Source organism: Rhinatrema bivittatum, chromosome 3 (genome assembly GCF_901001135.1).
Source record: "Rhinatrema bivittatum chromosome 3, aRhiBiv1.1, whole genome shotgun sequence".
NCBI classification, from domain to species: domain Eukaryota; kingdom Metazoa; phylum Chordata; class Amphibia; order Gymnophiona; family Rhinatrematidae; genus Rhinatrema; species Rhinatrema bivittatum.
In genome coordinates this window covers 313085401-313111956 of record NC_042617.1, presented here as the reverse complement: position 1 = coordinate 313111956, position 26556 = coordinate 313085401, and the positions used below count along the sequence as shown (strand labels likewise).

The 26556-nt window shown below is 43.3% G+C and overlaps 1 protein-coding gene across 2 annotated transcripts in view; it reads left to right on the top strand.

Annotated features, from left to right (window-relative positions):
- The window catches only part of PCBP2 (poly(rC) binding protein 2), a 144064-nt gene extending 124202 nt beyond the window's left edge, over nt 1–19862 (top strand). The window contains exons 15-16 of one of the 2 annotated variants that reach the window (XM_029595209.1): nt 18032–18099; nt 19466–19862. In XM_029595209.1, coding sequence (XP_029451069.1) covers nt 18032–18068 — 37 coding nt within the window. In that variant the 3' untranslated portion in view covers nt 18069–18099; nt 19466–19862. The remainder of the gene's footprint in view (nt 1–18031; nt 18100–19465) is intronic. The other variant, XM_029595208.1, reaches the window with a different exon arrangement.
- Nucleotides 19863–26556: the final 6694 nt, after the last annotated feature.

Below are 26556 nucleotides of genomic sequence, written 5' to 3'. Positions count from 1 at the left end.
AACCTTTTTTCCTCTAAATTTTGACCCTGTGCAAAAAGAGAACTAGAACTGAGATCTGGCGCAGTGAGCCTTCTTCATTCACAACTACTCTGATAATGCTCCCTTCTTAATTATAGAATCCCACACCCTAGGTGTGGTCATTGTCTTTACATTCTTTAGCCAGGGGCCATGCCTCTAGGCTCTTTAGAGACCCTTGCAATCATGGGTCCTAAATTTGGCCAACAGATGTTGCACAGTAAGATTCCCCTGACCAGCCTCTAAAGCTTCCTGGTTGAACAAGAAGCAAGACATAGCCAGGAGTTAAAGAGATTTAAAATTGAAAAGACTGCTTCAGCCAAACATTTCCTGCCTGTTTCTATTTTCCCTTATTAGACATTTTAGTCACACGGGGCGCTCACTAAAGTGCTTGTCTTTAGAACAGAATTGTTTACTTCCTGAAGTATTCTCTGAAGACAATAGGTCTCCATTTCCACAAACTTTCAGTTTTGTCCAGTTAAGACTTTTATATAAAACTGAAGGGAACTGTGAGAACTACTGCATATGGACAGTGAAAAACAGGGCTAGAAAAATCTCGAGCAAAGGCATCTGAGCACCTAATATTTGCACCTGTGCCTAAAATTCAGAAAAATTAACAGAATAATAAAACAGCATTTTTCTGGCCTCAAAAGTTTGGTTTCTAAATATATTTCTATCTATGGAGGGGAAAAAGTGTTTTTAGAAAGCTCTAGAAGACCTTGTTCAGTTGCATTGCCCCATGTGTGACTGAAATATTTTCAAAACACCTGTTACAGGTAAGCACTTATTTTCTAATCCCAGTGGTCACAGACACTTAGCCTGAGCCCAGTCATTTGCATTCACTTCCTTTTTGCCCAGTGACCCATTTACTTTTGGAAGCTTCCATGCGCTGAGGCCTTCCATCCTAAGTTTGCATTCTTAAGTATTAAACTAAAGTGATTGTATTCCTAAATATTACCAAACAGTGAAATGTAGGTATAGATTTGTAACAGGATAGCCTGAAGTTGCCTGCTTGTGCTTATAAATTTCCATTTCTCATACACGTGGCACAAAGGGTGTAGCAGGCATACTAGCAAGTCTTAGCAAAATTGGGAATGTATCAGTTAAACCCATGTGAAGTCAAGCGCATTACCTGGAACTCTTCTATTCTGTTTAGTTAATGATTATATCAGCATTCCTGCACAGTAAATATGAATAGTCATAGTGGGGGCTGTCCTTGCCAAAAAGCTAGTTATGAGTTCAAAGTATGGCTGCCTGTAGTTACCTTCACTGTAAAGAGATAAATATACAGCATTAACCAACAGTTTGTGGTGCTCTTGTGGCTTTTTTTTAATTGGGGGATCAGAACAATTTTTGGGGGGGGGGGTTTTCAGTAACATCAAAGAATGTAGGAATCCTTCCATTTGAATTTGTTTAATCTGTTTTGCTCTTTATTTAGCATTTTTATATACCGATTTTCCAGTAACAGAATTACTAATCAAGTCTGTTTACATTCAAAACAATAACCATGACAAGGAGTTGTCTTACAAGAAACAGGATGATTCGAACTTGGATACAAATAACTGGGAATAACAACGTAGAATAAAATAATTAAGGAGCATAATGTAGGCTGTAGTTAAGACAGATGTTAAGAGTAGGACAAGGTTTATAAGATTTGACTGCATAGAGATAAATAGATAGCATGTTTGCGTGGCTGGAGAGAGCTCAATCTCGAGTCTACGTATATGTATGTATATATATTTATAATCTCTAATAAGTCTATATCTTGGCTTGGGTACAGTTATATAGACTGTTATCTATCAGTTTTTTGGTTTGGTTTTTTTTTACACTTCAGTGGAGCCCTATGCTTTTGTTGCAGTGGGATTGCTGATGAAAGTAAGGCAGTGTCTTTACAAGGTAATATATCTTGGAAACTGCATATCACTCCAAGTACTAGCAATATTGCATTTGGGAGTTAATGGTTCTTTAATTCCTGAGATGGGGTTTTGTTTTTCTACAAGTTCCATATTTAAATAGTTTGAGCTACTGTGACCATCTACTACAATGAGGCAATCATAGGGGAAGACTCTTCATGAGACTAAACCATGGACAAATCAGTGGTGACTGAAAGCATCAGCAGTGGGGTAATGACAGCATCCAGGGGTCGATGAACAAAGCAGCAACAGTATAGTGAAGATATGCTGTAGGGGAGAACAAAACTGATGGGGATGGGATTGGTTGGGGGGAGTAGTAGGAAGGGATTAAGTCCCCGAAGGCTAAAATGGTCTGACCAACCAAAAAAGTTGAAAACCCTGGACTACAGGACTCTCACTCATTGAAATGTCATATTGGGTTAGAAAACTTACTTGAAGAGGGTCAAATGGGGTAGGGGGCTGTTGCAGCCCCATAGGTGTTGCCGTCACTCGCGTTCTTGCCTTTTCCTTGTGTCCTACTAGCTCTTAGGGAAGATAAGGCCATTGCAGAAAGACTAAATGAATTCTTTGCTTCCTGTTTACTAATGAGGATGTTGGGGAGATACCAGTTCTGGAGATGGTTTTCAGGGGTGATGAGTCAGACGAACTGAACGAAATCACTGTGAACCTGGAAGATGTAGTAGGCCGGATTGACAAACTAAAAAGTAGTAAATCACCTGGACCGGATGGTATGCATCCTAGGGTACTGAAGGAACTCAAAAATGAAATTTCTGATCTATTAGTTAAAATTTGTAACCTATCATTAAAATCCTCCATTGTACCTGAAGACTGGAGGGTGGCTAATGTAACCCCAATATTTAAAATAGGCTCCAGGGGTGATCCGGGTAACTATAGACCAGTGAGCCTGACTTCAGTGCCGGGAAAAATTGTGGAAACTATTCTCAAGATCAAATCGTAGAGCATATAGAAAGACATGATTTAATGGAACAGTCAACATGGATTTACCCAAGGGAAGTCTTGCCTAACAAATCTTCATTTGTTTGAAGGGGTTAATAAATGTGGATAAAGGTGAACAAGTAGATGTAGTGTATTTGGATTTTCAGAAGGCGTTTGACAAAGTCCCTCATGAGAGGCTTCTAAGAAAGCTAAAAAGTCATGGGATAGGAGGCGATGTCCTTTCGTGGATTACAAACTGGTTAAAAGACCGGAAACAGAGAGTAGGATTAAATGGTCAATTTACTCGGTGGAAAAGCGTAAACAGTGGAGTGCCTCAGGGATATGATCTGGAAAGGAATATGATGAGTGAGGTTATCAAATTTGTGGACGATACAAAATTATTCAGAGTAGTTAAATCACAAGTGGATTGTGATACATTACAGGAGGACCTTGCAAGACTGGAAGATTGGGCATCCAAATGGCAGATGAAATTTAATGTGGACGAGTGCAAGGTGTTGCATATAGGGAAAAATAACCCTTGCTGTAGTAACACACTGTTAGATTCCATATTAGGAGCTACCACCCAGGAAAAAGATCTAGGCATCATAGTGGATAATACTTTGAAATCATCAGCTCAGTGTGCTGCAGCGGTCAAAAAAGCAAACAATGTTAGGAATTAGGAAGGGAATAGTTAAAACAGAACATGTCATAATGCCTCTGTATCGCTCCATGATGAAACCACATCTTGAATATTGTGTACAATTCTGGTTGCCGCATCTCAAAAAAGATATAATTGTGATGAAGAAGGTACAGAGAAGGGCAACCAAAATGATAAAGGGGATGGAACAACTCCCCTATGAGGATAGGGCTGTTCAGCTTGGAGAAGCGACAGCTGAAGGGGGAATATGTGAGAGGTCTTGAATGAGTACATGTGAATCGGTTATTTACACTTTCAGATAATAGGACTAGGGGCCATTCCATGAAGTTAGTAAGTAGCACATTTAAGACTAATCAGAGAATTATTTTTCCCTGTGCATACCCAGATCAGTCCAGGCTCCTGGGTGTCCCGTCCCCCCCCCCCCCCCCCCCGTCCCCCCCAGCAGATGGAGACAGAAGTTTAACAAACAAGCTCTTAGTATTTTTCTGTCTCCAGCAGGTTCAGGAGGTGCAAAACCTACAGTCTGTGTGGGGCCTAGGGTTTTAGAGAGTTAGGCAAAACTTAAAAAAACAACTTGTTGGAGACCGACCGCAGTGTGTTCCTGCAGGTCAGGGTCTCGCCTCCCAGGGGGTTGTGAGGTCCTGAGGGGACCATCCTCCCTGGTTACAGAGGCTATTGGTGTTGGGGGTTGAGGACCCATTTCCCAACCCACACTACCACTGGGGGTGAAAAAAAAAAGTGGGGGGTCATTTTTTTCACGAATAGTCTCCCTTTGCCCTTCCATTCACGTGGGGGGGGGGAATTTTGGTGCCATTTTGCCACGTTCTCGGTGGGGGGGGGGGGGGGTGCTGAATTTGATTGCCTGTCCGACCATGCTGCGTCCAGCTGCACGTCGGGCCTGTGGCGCAAGCGTGCCCATCTCAGGACAGTCTGGCTACATCTTGCGTCTCTAGGGGTGAGGGTGCCCGAAACGAGTGGTAAATGGCATTCGCCACCAGGACCGCAGTCCCTGGCTGTCCCGGTGGCGGATGCCATTTTGTCTCCTTTGGGAATGGGGGGGGGGGGGGGGTGCTGCAGTGCAGGCAGCTCCAGGGGAGGACGACCTTCCCCTGAGTTTGTCACCTCAGCGAGAGTCCCGGAGGGGGACAGACCTGCAACTAGTGTCAGGATGAATGATGATCTGGCTGCAAGGGATAAGGATGATACCTTGTCAGTCTTTTTCTTCAGATTTTGTCCTGCTAATGTATAAGGCCTTTAAGGTTCGGAAGGCACATAAGAGAAGACCTCCCCCCCCCCCCCCCCCCCCCCCCCCCCTGGAATCCCAGCCCCTTCCTCCAAAGCGGCCCCGGGGCCCTCAGAATGCAGGAGCCTTGTCCAACCAGAGACCAAAGCCCCTAAGGACCCCGGTGCCTGACCCTGAGCCTTTCTCAGACTCTGAGGACCCAGACAAACGGGAGTTACCTTCTCAGCCCCCAAGGGGGGGGGGGGGTGGAGGGAGAGGCCGAGCCACAACAGGGCGGTCTCAGAGGGGGCCATGGAGCAGACTGGGATGATCCGAAGGTGGTCCGCCTGTTTCTCAGAGATGAGTTAGGGCCGCTCATCCTGGCTATTTTGGGGGAGCTAGGGATTCAGCTGCCTCAGGTGGAGTCGCGCCTAGGAGCTACGGATCCTGTGGTACTGAGTCTACGGGGGCCTCCTTCATCCTTCCCCTTTTATTTTTCAGCCACAGATTTGCTTTTTAAAAGTGGGACACTCCAGATTTGGGCCTTAAGGTGGCAAAGGCAATGGATAAGTTATACCCCTTGCCCGAGGAGGCTTTGGAGCTCTTGCGGGTTTTTACGGTGGATGCAGCAGTGGAGGCGGTCACGAAAACGACCACCATTCCGGTTACGGGTGCATGGCCCCCAAGGACCTGCAGGATCGTAAACTGGAAGCTCAGCTTGAAAAGATTTTTGAAGTATCTGCCCTGGGGATACGGGCAGCAATGTGTAGCAATTTTTCATTGAGGGCAGGTCTGTGCTGGGTCCAGCAGCTACTGGCCAATGACTCATTGTCCCAGGAGGAAGCTCTTCAGGCGGGACGCCTGTAGGCGGTAATTGCCTACAGTGAGGACACTTTTATGATTTGCTGCACACATCAGCCAGGTCTATGGTGTCGGCGGTGTCCACCCGACATCTGTTATGGTTACGCCACTGGGTGGCAGATGTCTCTTCCAAGGCTCGCCTGGGTTCCCTGCCGTTTAAGGGTAAGCTGCTCTTTGGTAAGGGGCTAGAGGACCTGATGCAGTCCTTGGGCAAGAATAAGGTTCATCGGCTGCCGGAGGATAAGCCGAAGTCGAGAGGAGCCTCTTCTTCCAAGGCTCGGTTTCGCAGGGGTAGGAATCCTGGACTTCGCGGGGATCGGGTTCTTCCTTTCGTCACAATGCCAGCAGGCAGCAGTCCTTCACTCCGTCCTTTCGAGGGCAGCGTTTCGGTAGACCTGGCTCCGGCCAGAGTTTACCGAGTAGAAAGACTTCACAATGATGGGCGGCCGGCTCAGTCCTCTGTCCCAGTGGTGGACGGCAGAGTGACTCTGTACTTTGAGGAGTGGGCCAAAATCACGTCAGACCAGTGGGTCCTTTCGGCGATTAAACACGGTTACGCGTTAGATTTTGCATGCAGGCCCCGCCAGATATTCCAGTTTCTCCCTGCGGTCAGGAGCCAAAATGCGAAGTGATACAAGACTCTGCAATGGCTTCTCGCCCTCTGAGCCATCGTCCGGGTGCTGTCGGGGGGAAGTCCAGAAGGGCCGGTACTCCATTTATTTTGTGATGCCCAAGAAAGAAGGAACATTTTCGTCCCATTCTTGACCTCAAGCGGGTCAACAGATGCCTGTGGATTCCTCGCTTCCAAATGGAAACCCTACAGTCTGTCATTGTGACGGGGGGGGGGGAATTTCTGAATTTCTGGCCTCTCTGGATTTCACCGAAGCCTATCTGCACATTGGCATCTGCGCAGATCAATGTTTTTTAAGGTTTTTCGTCTCGGGGGGCCACTACCAGTTCCGCAATTTGCCGTTCGGTCTCGCCACTGCGTCCAGGACATTCACCAAGGTCATGGTAGTGGTGGCGATGCAGCTCCACAAGAAGGGGTACCTTGTACATCCGTATTTGGACGATTGGCTGATCAGGGCAAAGTCGGAATTGCATTGCAAGGAGGCAATCGCTCGTATACTGCAGTTACTAAGGAGTCTTGGTTGGGTAGTCAACCCAGCCAAGAGTCACCTGGTCCCCTCCCAGTCCTTGGAGTTTTTGGGAGCTCTGTTTGATACTCGGCAGGGCACGGTGTCCCTCACGGAGGAGCATCGGGTCAAGCTTCAGGGGCAGGTACGGGCCCTACTAGCCAATCCCTCCCCAATTGTTTGGGATTACTTACAGGTGCTGGCTTCCATGACTTCGACTCTGGAATTGGTTCCTTGGGCCTTCGCTCATATGCGGCCTTTGCAGTCAGCTTTGCTCTCCCGCTGGAACCCTGTCTCGCCTGGTGGCTCAACCCGGACAACTTAAGGTGGGGGGAGTACCTTTGGTCATTCCAGATTGGACATTGGTCACCACGGATGCCTGCCTATATGGGGAGCGGTTTGTCAGCGGACGTCCGTGCAGGGCAGGTGGTCCTCACAGGAGGCTCGGTGGTCTATCAATCGCCTGGAGACCAGAGCGGTGAGGTTGGCGCTGCAGGCGTTCCTGCCGATTCTCCATGGCAAATCAGTATGCATTCTGTCCAACAATGTGACCACGGTGGCTTATATCAACCGTCGGGGAGGAACCAGAAGTCAACCAGTAGTATTGGAAGCTCGGTTACTGATATTTTGGGCGGAACAGAATCTGTTCAGCATAGCGGCCTCCCACATTGCCGGGGTCGACAACGTTCGTGCGGACTACCTCAGTCGACATTGCCTAGATCCCGGAGAATGGGAGCTCGCAGACGAAGCCTTTCATTGCATTTGTGCCCGTTGGGGAACACCCTGTGTGGACCTGATGGCGACGTTCCGGAACGCCAAGGCACCACGCTTCTTTGCCTGCCACAGGGAACCATGCGCAGAGGGCGTGGACGCTCTGGTTCTCCCCTGGCCGAAGGAAATCCTGCTGTATGTGTTTCCTCCTTGGCCACTCATTGGGCGAACTGTTCGCAGAATAGAAGTGCATCCGTCTGAGGTAATTCTCATCGCTCCCGAGTGGCCGAGGCGTCCATGGTTCGCAGATCTGATCAATCTGGCCTTTGACGGTCCCCTGAGATTTCCGGATCTACCGGACCTTCTCCATCAGGGTCCAGTTTATTTCGATCAGGTCTAATGCTTTTGTATAGCAGCATGGCTCTTGAGAGGAAACATCTGAAAACCCAGGGGTATTCGGATGCGGTGGTATCTACCATGTTAACAGTCCCGCAAGGTCTCCACTTCCTTGTCTTATGTCAGGGTCTGGAAGGTTTTTGATGCTTGGTGTCTCACCAGGGGAGTTGTCTACCCGGTTGGGAGTCTGAGGTCTTGAACTTTCTTCAAGATGGTTTATCCAAGGGCTTGTCCTGGAGTTCGTTACGAGTGCAGGTGGCCGCAATCGGTTCCTTGCTCAGTAACATGGGCTAAGCCTGGCGGTGCACTCAGATGTCTCCCGATTTTTGTGCGGAGTAAAGCATAAAGATCTCACCTTGAAGGTTGTATTTTTGGTGGCAATTGCCTCCGCTCATCGACTGTCAGAGCTTCAAGCATTGTCGTATAGGGAGCCCTTCTTGAGGATTTCTGATTTGGGCGTTTCCCTGCGTATGGTTCCATCCTTTCTACCCAAGGTGGTGTCGTCTTTCCATTTGAACCAGTCAGTGGAGCTGCCAGCTTTCTCTGAGCCAGACCGGTCGGACCCCGCTTATAAGGATTTAAGGAAGTTGGATGTTCGAGCTTTGCTCCGCTACCTGGACCTTACCAATGAGTTCAGGGTGTCTGATCATCTTTGTGCTCTGGAATGGACCTCCTCGGGGTAATATGGCTTCCAAGACCACGATAGCTTGTTGGTTAAAGGAAACCATTAATTCTGCTTATTTAAGTGGGCAGCCATTACCGGTGGGCCTTCGGGCTCACTCTAATCTATCTCAAGCTGCTTCCTGGGCGGAAAGTAATCAGGAGTCACCCGAGGAAATGTGTAGGGCGGCTACGTGGAAGTCGCTCCACACTTTTGCTAGACATTACAGTTTAAATGTTCAGGCGTCTGGGACAGGGACATTCAGAACTGGGGTACTGCGTGTGGGCCTCTCTGGATCCCATCCCAAGTAGATGCAGCTCTGGTACATCCCAGGAGTCTGGACTGATCCGGGTACGTACAGGGAAAGGAAAATTAGTATCCTTACCTGATAATTTTCGTTCCTGTAGTACCACGGATCAGTCCAGAGTCCCGCCCTGATTTGGGGTCTTATCAGTTTGGAGAGTCCACGCTATTGTATTCCTGTCTCATTTCTTGCAGATCGTTTTTTGTTCGGCAGCCCATGGATGCTGAATCCCATCTGGGGGTTCCATGAGCCAATTTTTCCGGTTCGGTTACTGTATATAGTTGGGGTTTTTTATAATCCATTCTGCTTTGACATTAAGTAATACTGCCAGACTGTAGGTGGCACCAGCCTAGATAAGGCGGAGTTTGTTAAACTCCTGTCTCCATCTGCTAGAGGGGGGGCAAAACCCAGGAGTCTGGACTGATCCGTGGTACTACAGGAACGAAAATTATCAGGTAAGGATATTAATTTTCCTTTCACTCAACGCACAATTAAGCTCTGGAATTTGTTGTCAGAGGATGTGGTTAGTGCAGTTAGTGTAGCTGGGTTTAAAAAAGGATTGGATAAGTTCTTGGAGGAGAAGTCCATTAACTGCTATTAATAAAGTTCTTAGGGAATGGCCTTTGCTATTATTGGTATCAGTAGCATGGGATATTCTTGGTGTTTGGTGTTTGCCAGGTTCTTTTGGCCTCTGTTGGAAACAGGATGCTGGGCTTGATGGACCCTTGGTCTGACCCAGCATGGCAATTTCTTACGTTCTTAAAGGCACTTTGACATTTTAGTCCCTGGCTCCAGTTTTTCTTGCACACACTCCCATCAGTATCCAGGTGAACCCATGCAAATATGCGCTTAAATCTAGGCCCCGGTCTTACGTGCACAAGTAACTGCGCACATACTTTCTCTGTCAGGACACTGCCATGTGGTGAGAGTGCGTGCACACACCTACGCGCACAGGAAAAAAAAACTCACCACTGTAGCATACCATATGGCTAACAACTGAGCCTGAAAAGCGGGGCCTAGCCAAAAGCTGCTCAGTTAGCCAAGCCCAAGCCACCTCCACTGTACACAACTCCCCAGAGAAGTGAGAGAGAAAAGGGGGTAAGATGCTGAGGGAAGAAGGGCCTAAAATTTGCCTATACTTTTTTTTTTAATTGAACTCTGCTCTTCCTGGCAGAGAGCACAATTGGAAGAGGGTACAAGTCTTCACTGCACTCAGTCTTTTTTTTTTTTTTGTTTACACGTGATAAGATTTAAAGCACTTAACTGAAGGAGGGACCAAACTTGTCACCTCAGGAGCTCAAGGGTGCATCTGAATCTTTTTTTTTTTTTTTTTTTTTCCCTAAGCAATCCCCACAAGGGAGATGCATGTCCACCATCAGCTGGAGACTGAGAATACTGGTGGGTTGATGGGGCAGGTATGTGTCAGTGAGTCAGCTTTACTCTTATCTCCATCTGCTAGTAGTACGTAACCCACTGGTGTGGATTGGTCCACCTGAGTGCAGAGGAATAGTCAACTTTCTCAATGGAGAAAAGTGAATGGTGGAGTCTCCCAGGGATCTGTACTAGGACCAGATATGTATATTAACATGTCACCTAGAGATGGGAACAATGGTGATCAAGTTTGCTGATATAAAATTATTCAAAGTTAAATCTCTAGGATTGAGACATTGTAAGATGACCTTAAGACTGGGAGACTTGGTATCCAGATGGCAGAAGGCATTTAATGTGGACAACTGCAAAGTAATGCACATAGGGAAGAGCAGCTCAAATTATAGCTACACTATGTAAGGTTCCACATTGGAAGTCAGGAAAAGAATCTAGGCCTCATTGTGGATATGTTGAAATCTTCTGCTCAGTGTGCGGCGGTGGCCAAGAAAGCAAACAATGCTAGGAACTATTGGGAATGGAATGGAGAATAAAACAGAATATAATGCCTCTGTATTGCTCCATGGTGTAACTGCACCTTCAGTAGAATCTGTAATTCTGGTCACTGCATCTGATATAGCAGAATTAGAAAAGGTACAGAAAAATGTCCACATTGATAAAAGTGACGGACAACTCCCTATGAGGAAAGGCTAAAGAGATTTTTCATGTAATGCCTCTGTGCCACCCCTAACACCCACTCAAGGTAGCCCTGTGGCCACTCTGAGAACCTGCCAAGCACTGCCCATACCCACCTGCACATGTGCTTCTACATTGGCACACTCACCCACTGGGTTCCTGCTTGCCTCTGGGCAAAGTCTCACCCTCAAGCTATCCCCTGATGGTTTCTAGGGACGCTGTTGTGTGTATTTGATCTTTGGGTGTTTTTCTAGAAACTTTGTTCCCTTGGGTTGTGTGGGATCTCAAAGGGATCATTAATCCAAGACAGGCAGAGCTAGCAAACTAATACGTTTATTAACTAAAAGTGAGAACAGATAAGATATAATATAAAACAGGAGCAGGTAAAACAAAAGGATTAACCTGTAAAAAAGTAACACTTTTCACTACTTTTTAGTGTCTGGGGAGATCAGGAAAAAAATAAAAGGCTGTCCACAGGAGCTGAACAGGACCTTGGCACAAAGATCTGCTCCCTCTGTACCCCTAGCTAAGATTAGAGAGTTCCAGAACTTTCTGGTCTTGTTCTGTCTGCAGTGCCAGTCAGTGCACACTGTACTAAGAATAGCTTTATAACCAGACTAGTAACGAATTTTTGGCCAGAGGCACTGCAGGATGTTCAATGCACAATTAAACTCTGGAATTTGTTGCTTGGGGATGTGGTTAGTGCAGTTAGTGTAGCTGTGTTTAAAAAAAGGATTGGATAAGTTCTTGGAGTAGAAGTCAATTACCTGCTATTAATTAAGTTGACTTAAAAAAAAAAAATAGCCACTGCTATTACTAGCAACAGTAACATGGGATAGTCTTGGTTTTTGGGTACTTGCCAGGTTCTTATGGCCTGAATTGGCCACTGTTGGAAACAGGATGCTGGACTTGATGGACCCTTGGTCTGCCCCAGCATGAATTGTTCTTATGTTCAGTTTTACATTTCTTAAGGGCTGCTGGGATGTGTATGCTGTTTAAGCTTCCTGTTGAATCAATGCAGCATACTCCTGCTTGAATGACAATGCAGAGGGCAAACACTTGCAGGCCAGCACAGAGGAAATGAGCTCTCTGGGGAAAAGTGTCACAGGGCAGAACAAAGCATGCAAAAACCCTGTTTTGCCACAAGGTTATTAGGACTCTCTCTTCATCTTGGAGAAGCAGCTGAGGGGGAGATATGATAGAGGGTCTATAAAAAGGAGTACAACAGGTAAACGTGACTTGGTGGTTTACCCTTTCAAAAAATACAAAGACTAGGGGACATGCAATGAAGTTGCTAGGTAATATATTTAAGACAAAAAAAACTTTTTACTCAATGCATAATTAAACTCTGGAATTCATTGCTGGAGGATGGTAAAAGTTGTTATAAACCATTACTAAGGTGGACTTGGGAAAATGCACTGTTTATTCGTGGGGATATGTAGCATAGAATTTGACCTTTTGGGATCCTGCCAGATACTTATAACTGGATTGTCCACTGTTGAATACAGGATACTGGGCTTGATGGACCTTTGGTCTGCTCAGAATGGCAGACCTTTTTGTTTCCGTCCTCATTCCTGTTGGTTATCTAAATGTAAATAACTAGGGACTTTTGTTCATCTTTTTTTCTTTTTTTTCCTGGGAATTTCAATGTTAAAAATCAGTGGAAAAATGATTATTATAACAAGAGTACATTTTTTTCCTCATTTTGAAATTCCCAGGAAAAACAGAAAATGAAGGTCCCCAAAGCTGCTTTCTTAATGCAGTGTGGATTCATATCTGTGTAGTACATGCTATTCATTTGGCAGTTATACAGTTTTTCTTCCCTATAGTCTTTTCAGTAAGACAGGTGAGCCTGTGGGTTTGCAGAATGCTGTAGGGAACTGTTACTATATGCTGTCTAGCTTCCCAGACTTAGCACTGTGGAAGTGCTGTTGCCTCCTTTTTATCCTATCAGCAAAGAAACAAAGTTGAAATGAGGGTTTCTATAAAGGTTTGTCTTATAAGATGTGCCATGCTGGGTCAGACCAGCATCCTATCTGACACTGGCCAGTCCAGGTCATGTGAAATATCCAGAAGGTCCTATAGGAAAGCACATTCCATGTAGTTCCTTCACTGATGTAAAGAGATGGAAATAAACTAGTCTGACTGCTTTTAAATGGATATATCTCTCTGTGGGGGCTGTTGGAGTATAGATCCCTCCAGCTATTAATCCTGTCTTCCCTCCACTGCTGTACCATTGAGACTCTTTTTACTGATCTGTTGCCCAGTGGGCATCTATTTTACTGATCTGTTGCCCAGTGGGCATCTATTTTGTATTAAGCTGGAAGTAACTGTCTTTTACAGAGTAGTGTATCTCTGAGGCAGAGATTGATATGAATGTGTGACGACAAAGATGCTTGTGTGATTATGTGTATTTAATTGCAGTTTGCTATGCGTTTTTTTGACAGAAAAGATTATTTTTGTCCTTCAGTTTGGTCAGGATTGATCTGTTATATTTTAGTTTAAAGTAAGGAGGATAAATTGGGGCTAATTCTTGTAGATGTCTGCAGCCACACATGGCTCACGCATGAAGCGTAGTAACTTTTTTTTTTTATTTTTATAATGGCTTACTAAGTGATCAGCTCATCCTATGTTAAAAAGGACTCAAGTTGCAGAATGTAATCAGAGCAGTCTTCAGGAGCAGACATCAGTAAGTCATTGTCCAGTTTTTGAAAATTGTTTTAATACATTGCTCAAGTTTGCACTCCTAAAAGTTACTTGATCACGTTTTGTACAAAAAAGCATGCTCTGGATTGATATCTTGGCTGAACAAACAGGATTTCATGTAAAACTTAATCTATAACGAGGGATTGGTATATGTTTTGGCCTGGTGCCAAAACTTCAATATCACTATCTTTGCAATGCTGGGGGGTGTTTCAATACAGTTGGCCCATTAATTTTGAAAAGGATTATGATGTGCACACTTCAGTTTCTAGTGGCATTACTGAAGCTGGGTCCTAGAGCATTATTGTGGCAGTTGAAGCAGGCATTTGTGCTCAGAGTGAAATAGCTTTGAATAGATTTGTATGTAAGAAGAAAATGTGGGTGCTGGCTGGTATAATTTCTTACTTTTGAAGTTAAGGCATGGCCTCATGGCTGGCAATATTTTTAAAAATTTGTTAAATTTTAGGGCATGGAATAACAAAATTGAGATCTGGTAGGTCAGAGGTGGGCAACCTTTCACGCCCTAAGAACCAACTAACCAGAGTGCATAGTATCAAAGAGCCTCACATCTCTACCTTATTTCTTGAGAATGGAGAAAGAAGTCCTTAGGTTGGGATGGTATTCATTTTCTGAGACCCTTCTTCCTCCATATCGACACTAGTATTCTCAGAACCCCTATTCTGTCCCCACCAGTCTCTCTCTCTCAATTCTACCCTGATCCCACCGGCCTCTCTCAATCTTCCAATCACTTTTCATTCCCCCACCCTGGCCCTGCCAGTCTCTCTCAATCGAGCCCCATCCTTGTCCCACCATTCTCTCTCCTCGGTTTCTCTCAATCCTCCCACCCTGCTCCGATCAGTCTTTAAATCCTTTCACTAATCTTTTGATTCTCAATCCCCGTTCCCGCCAGACTCTGTTCCCCCATCTTTCTGCAGCATAACATCTCAACAAGAATGAATGATTGCTTAGCATCCCCAGCATAGCACTTCCCACCCAGCTTCTTGTGCACCCCCCCCCTCCCCTGCCTGCATCCTCCCTCTTCTCCACAGTAGCTTCTCTGTTTTTCTCAGAGCACTGGAAAATACTCCAATAACTTGATGCTATTTACAGTTTTGTTATCTGTTGACTGAGGAAGGTGGATAGTGATTGGTTAGTGTTTTTGGCTAAGTGCATGTCCTTTGGCTATTTTAGGACTGCTGTCGTGAATTTGTTTCTGATAACTTTGCATATAGTGACCAGTTGGGAAGGAAGAAAATTATTTAACAGCTGTAAGATAGGATATAGTTCAAATGCTGATACGGCCTATGTAGTCATGCAAAGAAATGTCCCTCAGAGGCCCATATCAGTTTTATCCCCCTTGCTCGAAGGATGGTGGGGTTAGGAGTAGGTGATGACCTGTATTGAAGTCAGCCCTTCTAAATGTTAGATCTGTGAATATGAAATTTTAATTCAGGAGTGGCAGTGGTTTAGATCTGTTCAGTCTTTTAGGGCAGTCCGTTAACCAACCGAATGGAATGCCTGTTTAACTCTGTTAAAGGGCCATGCATTCCTTTTGATCTATATTGGGGAAAGGGGGGGGGGGGGGGTCAAAAAAACCAACCTCCTTAAGTTGTCAGTTACAATACCCATATCTGTTAATCTAAGTCATAGAAACATGAGGAGAAAAGGTCTGTGGCCTATCCAACCTGTCCAATTAATTTAGCATTCTAATTCTCATCACTTCCTTAGAGATCATCTGTATTTATCCCATTCCTTCTTGAATTCAGATACACTGGTTTTGTTTTGTTTTGTTTTTTTTGGTCTCCAACACTTCCACCGGGAGGCTCCACACATCCGCAAGCATCTCTGTAAAGAAATTATTTCCTAAGATTACTCCCGAGTCTACCCCCTTTCAACCTCAATTCATGACCCCTTGTTCTACAGCCTCCTTTCCATTGAGAGAGGCTCGCCTCCTGTGCATGGAAACCTTTGAGGTATTTGAATGTCTCTCTCATACCTCCCCTATCTCGTCTTTCCTCTAGGGGTATACATGTTTAGATCTTTGTCTCTGAAGCATATGGGGATAGACTTAAACATATATGTTGGACATTACATGAGCAGCTTGGGATTTTATAACTACTTAAACTGAAGTAGGACTTCAGTATGCAAAAACCAACAAATGAGGCAGTGAATGCAGTTTAACACTTTATGATCTTAATTTCCAGCAGCAGAATTGTGTATACAAGGGAAGTTTTTTAATTAATTTTTTGTCAGACCAGACCCATTGCCACTTTTAACATTACAATTCTCACATTCAACGCAGAGTAGCATACAGTAGAACATCATTTCACTTTAACACCTGTCTTGAATTATAGAATTTCCAGTATGGGTCCCATATCTTATCATAAAACACAATATTATCTCTTAATGTGGGTTAATTTCTCAATGCCACAGAATGGACCTGGATTCTCCAATTTTTCAGAGTTGGTATTGCCTTCCACTTCAGGCTATTGTAAAACAAGCAGCATGCAACATCTGCTGTATCAATGTTTTTTTTTCTGAAACTTACCTAGCCTCTGATTTCCTCTCCCCCCTCCCCCTATAACCCTAAGAGGCATAGACCTGGGTTTATAGACGGTGAACAATGTGCATTTTGCCCAAGGAGCCACCCCACTCTCATCCAAAAAGCAGATATGAAAGGGTATCCCCACCAGATATGTAAATAGGAAACTTGCTGACCATAACCTCGCCAACATAGTGGAGAGGCAGAGACTGAGAACCTGGAGAAGAATGGGCAGCTATAACTACGTATGATCAATCTCACCATTAATTCTGCCCATTTGGCACAAATGGATTTATGTGCTCTACGCCAAACTCTTCTCCAGTCCTTCGGTTCTTTTTGTATCCCCAGATTGTCTACCTACTGCCTCTCAACTTTCAAAGTGGGTAAGGACAGTGTAAGTCCTCAGATCACTTACTGGATATTCAGAAGACGGACTGATCATGTTTTGGTAGATGTTTACCCACTTTAAGTGAAAACTTATAAGAAACCAGATCATGTGATGCTTGTGCATTATTTACAGGAGGTCTTTGCACCTGTAGATAGTCTCCTCTGCTCCCCTTGGAAACTACAGTGAATAATCCTAATTGGTTTTCCACCTTTTTAATGCATTCGGTTACTAAGGTATTCTGTCCCCAGAGGGCTCACAATCTTGTTTTGTACCTGAGGCAATGGAGGGTAAAGTGACTTGCCCAAGGTCACAAGGAGCAGCAGTGGGTTTGGAACCTTGGGTGTCGTCCCCCCCCCCCCCCCCCCCCCCCGTCCCTCCCATTTGTAGCTCACTGCTCTAACCACTAGACGACTACTCCACATGTACATTAGCCAGACAAGGTGCTATGGCACTACCAAAAACTTGAGATTCTGCCAAATGGTCTGAGGGAGGAGAAGTTGTACAGCTTCTGGAAAGTGTTGCAGAAGGTGGCAGGCAAAGCTACAAAGAATACTATAAACATAAAAATCTATCAATCAAAAAAGGGTCTGTCTCTAAAATCCTATAGGCTTTAAATAGTTTTACAGAACTGTTCAACTGGTCTTGCTTTAACTAGCCCTCTGCAGACAAAGAATATTAGAGCCTACAATAGACTGGTCTTTTGTCCAGTTTGTGGACAAAATTGACACATGAAGACCTGAATAGGCAGGATCCCTTAAAACTGAGGGTGTCTTGGAGGTAAGAGTTAATATCTCCCAGACCTTGGAGAAAGGGAATGCTATCTTGAACAGTAATGGGCCACAAATGTGAGGAGTGATATTAAAATGATAGGAAACAAACCAAATATGCTTGAAAGGGACAATGAGAAGGTGCAAAAAGTGGATGCCATTCTTCAGGCAGTATAATGTAACTATTCCAGGGAGGTATCCTATTGGATCAGTTAGGGCTGGTTTATTCTTTGAGAGTTACGTCACAGATACTGGAAAATGTAATGATTAGGCATCCTAAAAAAAACAAAACCTGCAGTGCTGGAGGGCTGCCACCCTTTCTCCAATCTGCTGTTTAGGTAAACTTGTGGAGAGGGTGGTGGTTCTGCAGCTCTAGCAATTAGATTCTCAGTTGGGGTTTTTGGAAATTTTACAGCACATGGCACTACTTGCAACTGATTTAAATTGAGACTTAAATGTTTGTCATGCTGCTATTGGATCTTTGTGCAACATTTGACACTAAATTTCTGACTCATTACATCACTTAGCCACTATTAGGATTATAGAAGTAGCTTTAAAATGGTTTCAATCCTTCTTCGGGAGAACACAGCGAGTGTGGCAAATAGATTCTGTGCTTCAAGTAATGACTTGCAATGCGCCTCATGGCTCCCTGTTCTCTCCCTTACTATTTAATATTTATCTTCACCCATTGTCATTAAGAAATTTGGGATAAGATACCAATTGTTCACTGATGACATACAATTGTATGTCCCCTTAGACTCGAAACAGGAAGAGTCCTTGGCCCGTCTTGCTGACTGTTTGGCTGCAGTGGCTTCTTGATTGCGCGTGAGTAAACTAAAACTGACCCCGTGCAAGACAAGTGCTATGGGTGAGGAGGAATGATAAATTTGCTCATCCATCCATCTGACAGAATACCTCAAATGGTTAGACTCTGTCCTGGTGGTTGGTTAGTCTTATTTAAACACGAATAAACTCATCAAAGTAGACTTGGTTGGCAGCTTAGGATTCCTCATAGATTTATTTGAAACTGAGATATCAATAGCTACTGCAATTCACATTTTTGTAATCCACCTTGTGCCTTTCCTAGGAAAAGGTGGAATATCAAATATAAATAAATGTTAGCTGGCACAGATGGGAGCAGCATCTATGATTTTGTCCACTTTCATCAGTCTCATTTTGCAGCCGCCATGCCACAGTATCTCACCTGGATTATTGTAATGGGCTATATTTCGGATTGCCAAAATGTCTGAGCAAACAGTTGTCCAGGGTATAGCAGCAGATTGCTAACTAGTTCCAAATTTAAACTGCACATCGCCCATTTTGGCCCAATTGCATTGGCTTCTGTTTAGGCCCATATCTGATTAGTTTGTTTTAGCTTTCAAAACTTATAGGGCATGGAATTTACGGGTCAAAGGTATCTGTGAGAGAGTGTCCAAACCACTGTATGCAGTTAGGAGAAGGTGCCTTCTATAAAGGAATTTAGTCTGTACACAAGAGCAAATATTCTTCTGTAACATCCCCTGATTTTCAGCTGAGCTCCCTCAGGGTTTAAGACTAAGGATATAGTGGATTTCAGGCAAGAACTGAAGACCTGCTTTTAATTCTCTGGTCCTATTGGTTCATAATTAGGGGATGCCTAAATAGAAAAATGTGATTTTAGGGCATCTATTGAATTTTAGCAAGACAGCTGTGCTGTGATTTTACTTTGTGGTCTGCTTTGTCTGTTCTGTTTGCTTGTGCTCTTTCAAGCTTATTTGGGAAAACATTCAAAAATGAACTAATGAAAAATATCCTGGGCCTTACATATTTCAGTGACATGGCAGAAGACCACCTAAGATTTTGTAGCTTGTTTGACACTGCACTAGGGACATGCTACCTGGTTCTCTTCTTTTACCAGTTGCAATAAGTTAAAGATAGGGAGATGGGATATGATTTAGGAGATGGTGCCAAATGAAATTTTAGGATGGAATCTGTAGCTTTGATCCATGCATTTCCCTGTGACTTACCCTTTTCTGCAGCCAGGCAATAATCTTTTTTCCCTTTTCTGGAAAACTGATGGCTAGGCACCAGATGCTACCAGGCCTTTCAGATATAAGGTTTCCAAAATAGTAACTGAAAGCACATCAGGTGAAAATACAATATGAAATGTGAAAATGGGGTTTTTCTAAAAAAAATTTTGTTTGTATTTCAGGCTTTCTTCGGAGACTGGAGGCATGGGCAGCAGCTAGACCCACTACACATCCTCCCATAAATCCTATCCTGCTCTTCATTATCCATAATCCATCTCTGAGCAGTCTAATTCCAGGTTTTAACAAGTTTGTACATTTTGGTTTCTCTGCACTCTTCCCCTATCTGCTCCTGATTCAAAATTTTTAAATGACAGCATTTTGATTCCTTTTGTCTGTCAGCTGTTAAAACTGCTGAGATTCATATTTTAGTTTTATAAGGCTTTATCATGGTTTTTTTTTTCCGCTCCTGAAGATTTTGTTATCATGAAATGTAAGCGTGAAATAATACATTTCGGTTTAGTTCTGTAATGTCAGGAATTTTTCAGAAAAAATAAAAATGGACTGGAGACTTGTTAAATAGACTACTTTCTTTATTGAATTGTGTAAAATTAACCTTTTATTGACTAAAGAGGGTTTTGTCTTTAGAAATCTGATGGCAGAAGGGATTCCAAAGCAGTTCACATGCAGTGGTATTCCAAGTAATAAGATAGGCCTAGCCAGAGAATTGCTGATGTCTTCACACTGTACCCATTCATACAGCAAAATGCTTTTGCCTATAAATCGGGACGTTAGTTTTCAGTGTTTAATTTATTTTGCCTGGTACAAGTCATATTTCCATTTATTTCATTTTTGTTCTAACAGAGAAATTTACAGGCAAAATAAAAACTGAAAATGAAGGTCCCTATGGAATCTGTAGTTGTGTGTATGTGCCACATAAGAAATTGCCATACTGGGTCAGACCAAGGGTCCATCAAGCCCAGCATCCTGTTTCCAACAGTGGCCAATCCACGCTGCAAGTACCCAAAAGCTAAGTATATCCCATGCTACTGATGCTAGTAATAGCAGTGGCTATTTTCTAAGTCAACTTGATTAATAGCAGGTAACTGACTTCTCGGCCAAGAACTTATCCAATCCTTTTTTAGACACAGCTGCACTAACCACATCCCCTGGCATCAAATTCCAGAGTTTAATTGTGTTGTGTGTGAGAATTTTCTCAGATTAGTTTTAAATGTGCTATATGCTAACTTCATCAGTGCCCCCCTAGTCCTTCTATTATCTGAGAGTAAGTAAACTATTCACATTTACTCATTCTAGACCTCTATCATATTCCCCCTCAGCTGTCTCTTCTCCAAGCTGAACAGCCCTAACCTCTTTAGCCTTTCCTCATAGGGGAGCGATTCCATCCCCTTTATCATTTTGGTCGCCCTTCTCCATCGCAACTATATCTTTTCTTGAGATGGGGTGACCAGAATTGTACACAGTATTCATGGTGCAGTCTCACCATGGAGCGATATAGAGGCATTATGACATTCCCGTTTTATTCACCATTCCCTTCCTAATAATTCCTAACATTGTTTGAAATCATTGGCTCAGTGTGCTGTGGCAGTCAAAAAGGCAAAGAATTATCCACTTTGACGCCTAGATCTTTCCTGTGCGGTAGCTCCTAATATGGAACCTAACATTGTGTAACTACAGCAAGGGTTATTTTTCTCTATATGCATCACCTTGCACTTATCCACATTAAATTTCATCTGCTATTTGGTTGCCCAGTTTTCACAAGGTCCTCCTTCAATTTCACAATCTGCTTGTGATTTAACTACTCTGAATAAATTTTGTATCATCTGCAAATCTGATTACCTCACTTGTCTTATTCCTTTCTAGATCATTTATAAATATATTGAAAAGTAAGGGTCCTAGTACAGATCCCTGAGGCACTCCACTGACCACTCCCTTCCACTGAGAAAATTGTCCATTTAATCCTACTCTCTGTTTCCTGTCTTTTAGCCAGTTTGTAATCCTTGAAAGGACATCACCACCTATCCCATGCCTTTTTACTTTTCTTAGAAGCCTCTCATGAGGAACTTTGTCAAATGCCTTCTGAAAATCCAAGTATACCTCATCTACCGGTTCACCTTTATCCACATGTTTATTAACGCCTTCAAAAAGGTGAAGCAGATTTGTGAGGCAAGACTTGCCTTGGGTAAAGCCCTGCTGACTTTGTGGCATTAAACCATGTCTTTCTATATGTTCTGTGATTTTGATCTTTAGAAACTTTCCATTATTTTCCTTGCACTGAAGTCAGGCTAACTGGTCTGTAGTTCCCGGATCGCCCTGGAGCCCTTTTTAAAGATTGAGGTTACATTAGCCACCCTCCAGTCTTTCAGGTACAATGGATGATTTTAATGATTAGTCTGCAGGCACATCTGGTTCAGTGCAAGCTTCAAACCACTACTTGCAGAATGGATTACTAGCCCTCTATGCCTTGATCAATGTTTGGCAGTGTTTTGCTGTCTATTTTCTGAGCAGCACAGGGGAGTGTGCACACAACTGGTCTGATGTAAAGCTGTTTTATGCTGTTAAGGATATTGCAAATAGTCTTCCAATCAGCTTGGAGGGAAAAACGATAACATTGCCCAATAAGCCTGAGCAGCATGAATGGGAGAATGCTCTTTGAGTTACAAGAGAGCAAATAAGTTTAACAAGGCAGACTTCTGTTCCAAATAGATCATGAGATGTCTCATATGTGCAGACTGACTGTAAATCTAGACAATGCCTCAGAAATGTTGAGCCTCTTTAACCTTTGAAGGGGTTCATTATACGTACATGAGATTGTTACTGATAGTCCAGCTAAAGTCTGGTGCTGCCATACTTATAGACTTCTTCCCAGTGCCATCTGCAAAATCCCTACAGAACTCCTATAAAACAATGACTGAAACTGCTCTGGAAACCATACAAAAGATGAGATTTTCAAAGGTAACTTTTTTTAATTAATGCTACTAAATTAATGATCACAATTTTCCCCTATACACATTTTGTTTCTGTTGCCATGTTGTAAAACACATGAATGTACTAGAGGCAAGAACTTCGGTGGATAGAAGGATAATGGTAGGTGACTGAAAAGGGGTAGATTTGAGTGTTTCAAGGAAGCATTTCTTCACACAGGGGTTGACTGAAAGCAACCTGGTAAGGGATGATACAGGTGAAAAAGAATTCAGGTAAAAAATCCATAGCTGTGGGAGAGTAAGAGGTAATCTAGGTAGTCTGGCAGCACCAGACTAACAAACCTAAAAAATGTTACTTAGTACAACCGCACACATTTTCCCACCTCAATTATTGTTGTTCTGCGCTTATACAATCTTGTATATAACCTGTGTACATATCAATTGTTCCTCGTACCCCTGTACATAGCTTCTCCTTATGTTTCCACTCTCACCCTCCACCCTCCCCTTCCTTTGTCTCGTCTACCCCTACCCCTCCCTCCCTTATTTACCTTATTTATCTTATTTTTCTAGTTAATTGCTATGTTACTGCGTTTGTTACACACTGTTCCTTGTAAAGGCCTTGCCTATATATCCTTTGGTTGTAAGTTATCTGTAAACCGGCACGATGTGCAAACGGTTGCCGGTATATAAAACAAAATAAATAAATAAATAAAATAAAAAGTAAATTCTGCACTAAGACAGGAAAATAGGCAGATGGGATGGGCCTTGTGGTGATTTATCTGCCATAATATACAGCCTATGGCACTGCTGCTTAGATTACATTTCATCTGTCCATTAACTAAAAGGCTTATTTTATGAGCATCCAGGAATTACATGCAGGAAATGCCTCTGCTTGGTAAAGAAGACTACTTTGTGTTGGCTTTAAAAAGTTTGTCAACTTTCATAGCCATCACAAAGCTGTACAACCTCAAAGCCGTCTTGGGTCAGACAAACAGTAGCTTTCAAGTAGGGCTGGCTCAATGGCAGTGCTGTGGGCAACCGTGAAGTGGACCTGGGCACTCATTCTCAGGCCCAGCTTTTGTTCCCAGGTTGGCTGGCTTAGGATATTGTAAAGATGGCATCTGGAACCCCTGAGGCGAGGGAAGGAGTCTGATACCACACAATGGTGACATTTAGTAGCCAGAATTAACATGTAAGAGAACCGGTTCCAGAGTCAGGGTGGTCTCTGCAATGGCTGGATTAGATATGTGGGGGCATGAAGTGCTATTAAAAAAAAAAGAAAAAATAGGGGTGAAAATCCTGTGTGGTTGTGAATGAAGACTCATGGAACCATAATCCAACAGAAGCAAATTCCTCTTAAGCTATAGAGCCAGAGAGGCAGGAGGAAACTGTTGGGCAAAAATATAAAGATGACCAGAAGTGACATAATACCAAAGCTTTTCTCTGGGGACTTGCTACAGAAGATTCTTTAAGTATTCTTGAGCTTGCAGCATCCAGGAGTATTTGAGTTTATTCTCCATGGACAAGCAGGAAAGTTATTCACACTAGTGGGTAATGTCATATGGCACCAAGGATGGAAATGGATACCTCAGAAGTAAAACTTTTATATCGTATGTGCCCAGGAGTTAGGTCCCTTTGATCTTCCACAGTCCAAATAGGACAGATTCTGCAGTACGCTGATCCCATCTGGTCATGTTTCCTCAAGAAATATGGGTTTTTCACATAGTGTGAAGAACAGATTAATCTACAGTGTCTGTGCTGTCTGACAGTTTGCCATCCTCTAGGGGTCTCTTAAACATGCAATGGCTCATTTCTGAGCACAGGGGTAGGTTGCACATGTTTCTCCTTCATAACTTTAGCATGAGCCCTAGAAAGTGGGAATTAATGGGCAGCATGATAGCCAGGTTCCTCTTTGTGTAACACATTTCATGCAGCATCTTCTTTCAGACTTATCCCTGGGCTGAGCGAGATGGGGCAAGCATGCACTGAACACTAGAAATAACCCCTTTGAGTGTTGGGAACGGCAACTTTAGAAGAGCTCACCTAGCCACGTACAATGGACAAGGTATTGGAGTCAGTTACCGAACACATGGAGTTCTGCTGTCTGCACATAGAGGAAGCTGGAGTCTGGGAGTAGAGAGGTCTGTTTGAAGTGAGGAACTGAGGGTGTAGGATGGAGGAAGGAGTCCCATGTGTGGTGAGGATCTGGGGCAGGTGATTGGTGTACCCAAGTTAAAATTGAGTGGAGAGAGAAGTAGAGAGCAACAAAATGGAGGTGGGGCCCCCAAGGTAAGTTTTCTATACATAAGGAAGTGATGGCAGCCTGGATGGAGGTCTGAATCTGAGCTCTCTCCCCCTCCCCCTGAGCATAATCTACTGATTATAAGTATCATCTGCAGCAAAATATTTTATGGCATAGCCATTAGAGTAAATGGTACAGCTGACTAATAAGTCGATAACTTTAGAGCCTTAATTTATTCTAAGACAGGTGGTGGTGAAGAGGAGGCCATAGGCCTACACCCACCGGAAATAAACTGAACACGGTGGTATAGAGTCAGACTTGGGGGGGGGGGGGGGGGGGGGGAGGAAAGATATGTTCCATTCCACTCAATTTAGAGAGTGGTTCTGTAAATTGAGGAAAGAGATGCAGGCTCACAAACAGGATTGTGAACATGATGGCTGAGTTTCATGAAGAAATAATTGAAATAGTATGTCAGATGGAAGAAAATGATACATGCTTGGATGCTCAGGCTGATAAAATTGAGAAACTTCAAGATCAATATAAAGATTCAGTGAATATGTAGAGCACTGACATCTTGGACCTGGCATATTGGTTCCAGTGCTTGTAATCTGCAACTGAGGTATACCTGAGCTACTAGAATCTGCTGACTGCAAAAAAAAAAGTGATCTGTGATTTTTGTATGCTGTTTGAGAAAAGGTGATGGGGGCAAATGTGGAGATACCAGTAGTGGAAACTGAACCTGAGCCTTGGGTCAACGAATAGCTAATCAACCCAGATATTAAAGTGTTTCCACAATTTGCCATGAAAGAGCAATTATTTACAGTATCTAGATGGGCAGCATGGCTATGAGAAGGCAAATATTGTAGTCTTCACAGATACATTGCCAATCACGCTGCACAAGTGTCAGGAACTCAGGGAACTTGCTGCTACCTTTATCCCTTTAGTTTAACAATAAAGGGAGTGACATCTCAAGTGAAAAACACCACTGGAGTGGTTATGATTCTTGGAGTTCTGCAGTTGCTCATACTATGACAATGAGAGAGGAACTGCCTAAATGGCAGCATGTCACTAAAGGGTGCAGCTGATTGCACTACCATTCTAGAGACTTGGCTTTGTCAAGATGCTGGAAATTGATTTAATCTATTGTCTTTTTAGAAAAACTTTTTTTTCTTTACCTACATTTTAGATTGTCTATTCTCGTGAAAGCCGACAGCCACAAAGCGTTGTATTTACCTTATGAGACTTCTATATCAAGAAGTTTCAACATTTTCACAGTCAAGTTTTATACAAATAAAAATTATGGATTGCAAAATGGGGTTTGGTTATACTTAGTCACTGAACGCTTGGGAAATCAGCTCTTTCCTAGCTTATGCTCACACCTGGTGGAGGCAAAGATCTGCAAAGGGGGTTTAGAAGATCACTATGAAAGGGGAATGAGGGGTTGTGGGGTGGGATGGGGGCTTTGCGGGATAGTAACAATTTTAGTGAAATCAGTGATGTGGATAGTACTATAAAAAGGTGCATATGGTACAGGTATGATCCTGGTCATAATGGAATGGGAGTGTAGGGCAGTGGTACTGTTTTCTGTAGCACATCTACTTAATACAAAACAGTAATTTTCACTGTATTTCTTTAAATATGAAAGGGTTAAATTGCTATTGGAAAAGACAATTTCCTTATAAAGAAAATGTTTCTATACAAGCCTCTAATGTTTATACAAGAAACACATTTAAGGAAAGTATGAATATTAATGTGAATAAAGGGATGAGAAGTAACAAGTGTAAGAATATTGATTTTAAAATTTTCCTGTCAAATTAAAATGACAGTGATCTACTGGGGAGATTCTCATTGTCCAACTCGATCGAAGCAATAACATACACTTTGGATAACATAGGTACCTAATAAAGATCAGGAAGCCTTCTATAATCGAGTAAGAAACTGATGTCTAAAATGGTAGGACATCTAATACTGGATGGAGATTTTAATATTACTGGAATACCATCCTTAGATAAATCCTGGTTGTGGCTTAATACCGAAAAATCACAGAAATAAGCTCAACATTTAATGGATCACTGGGATTTTATAGATA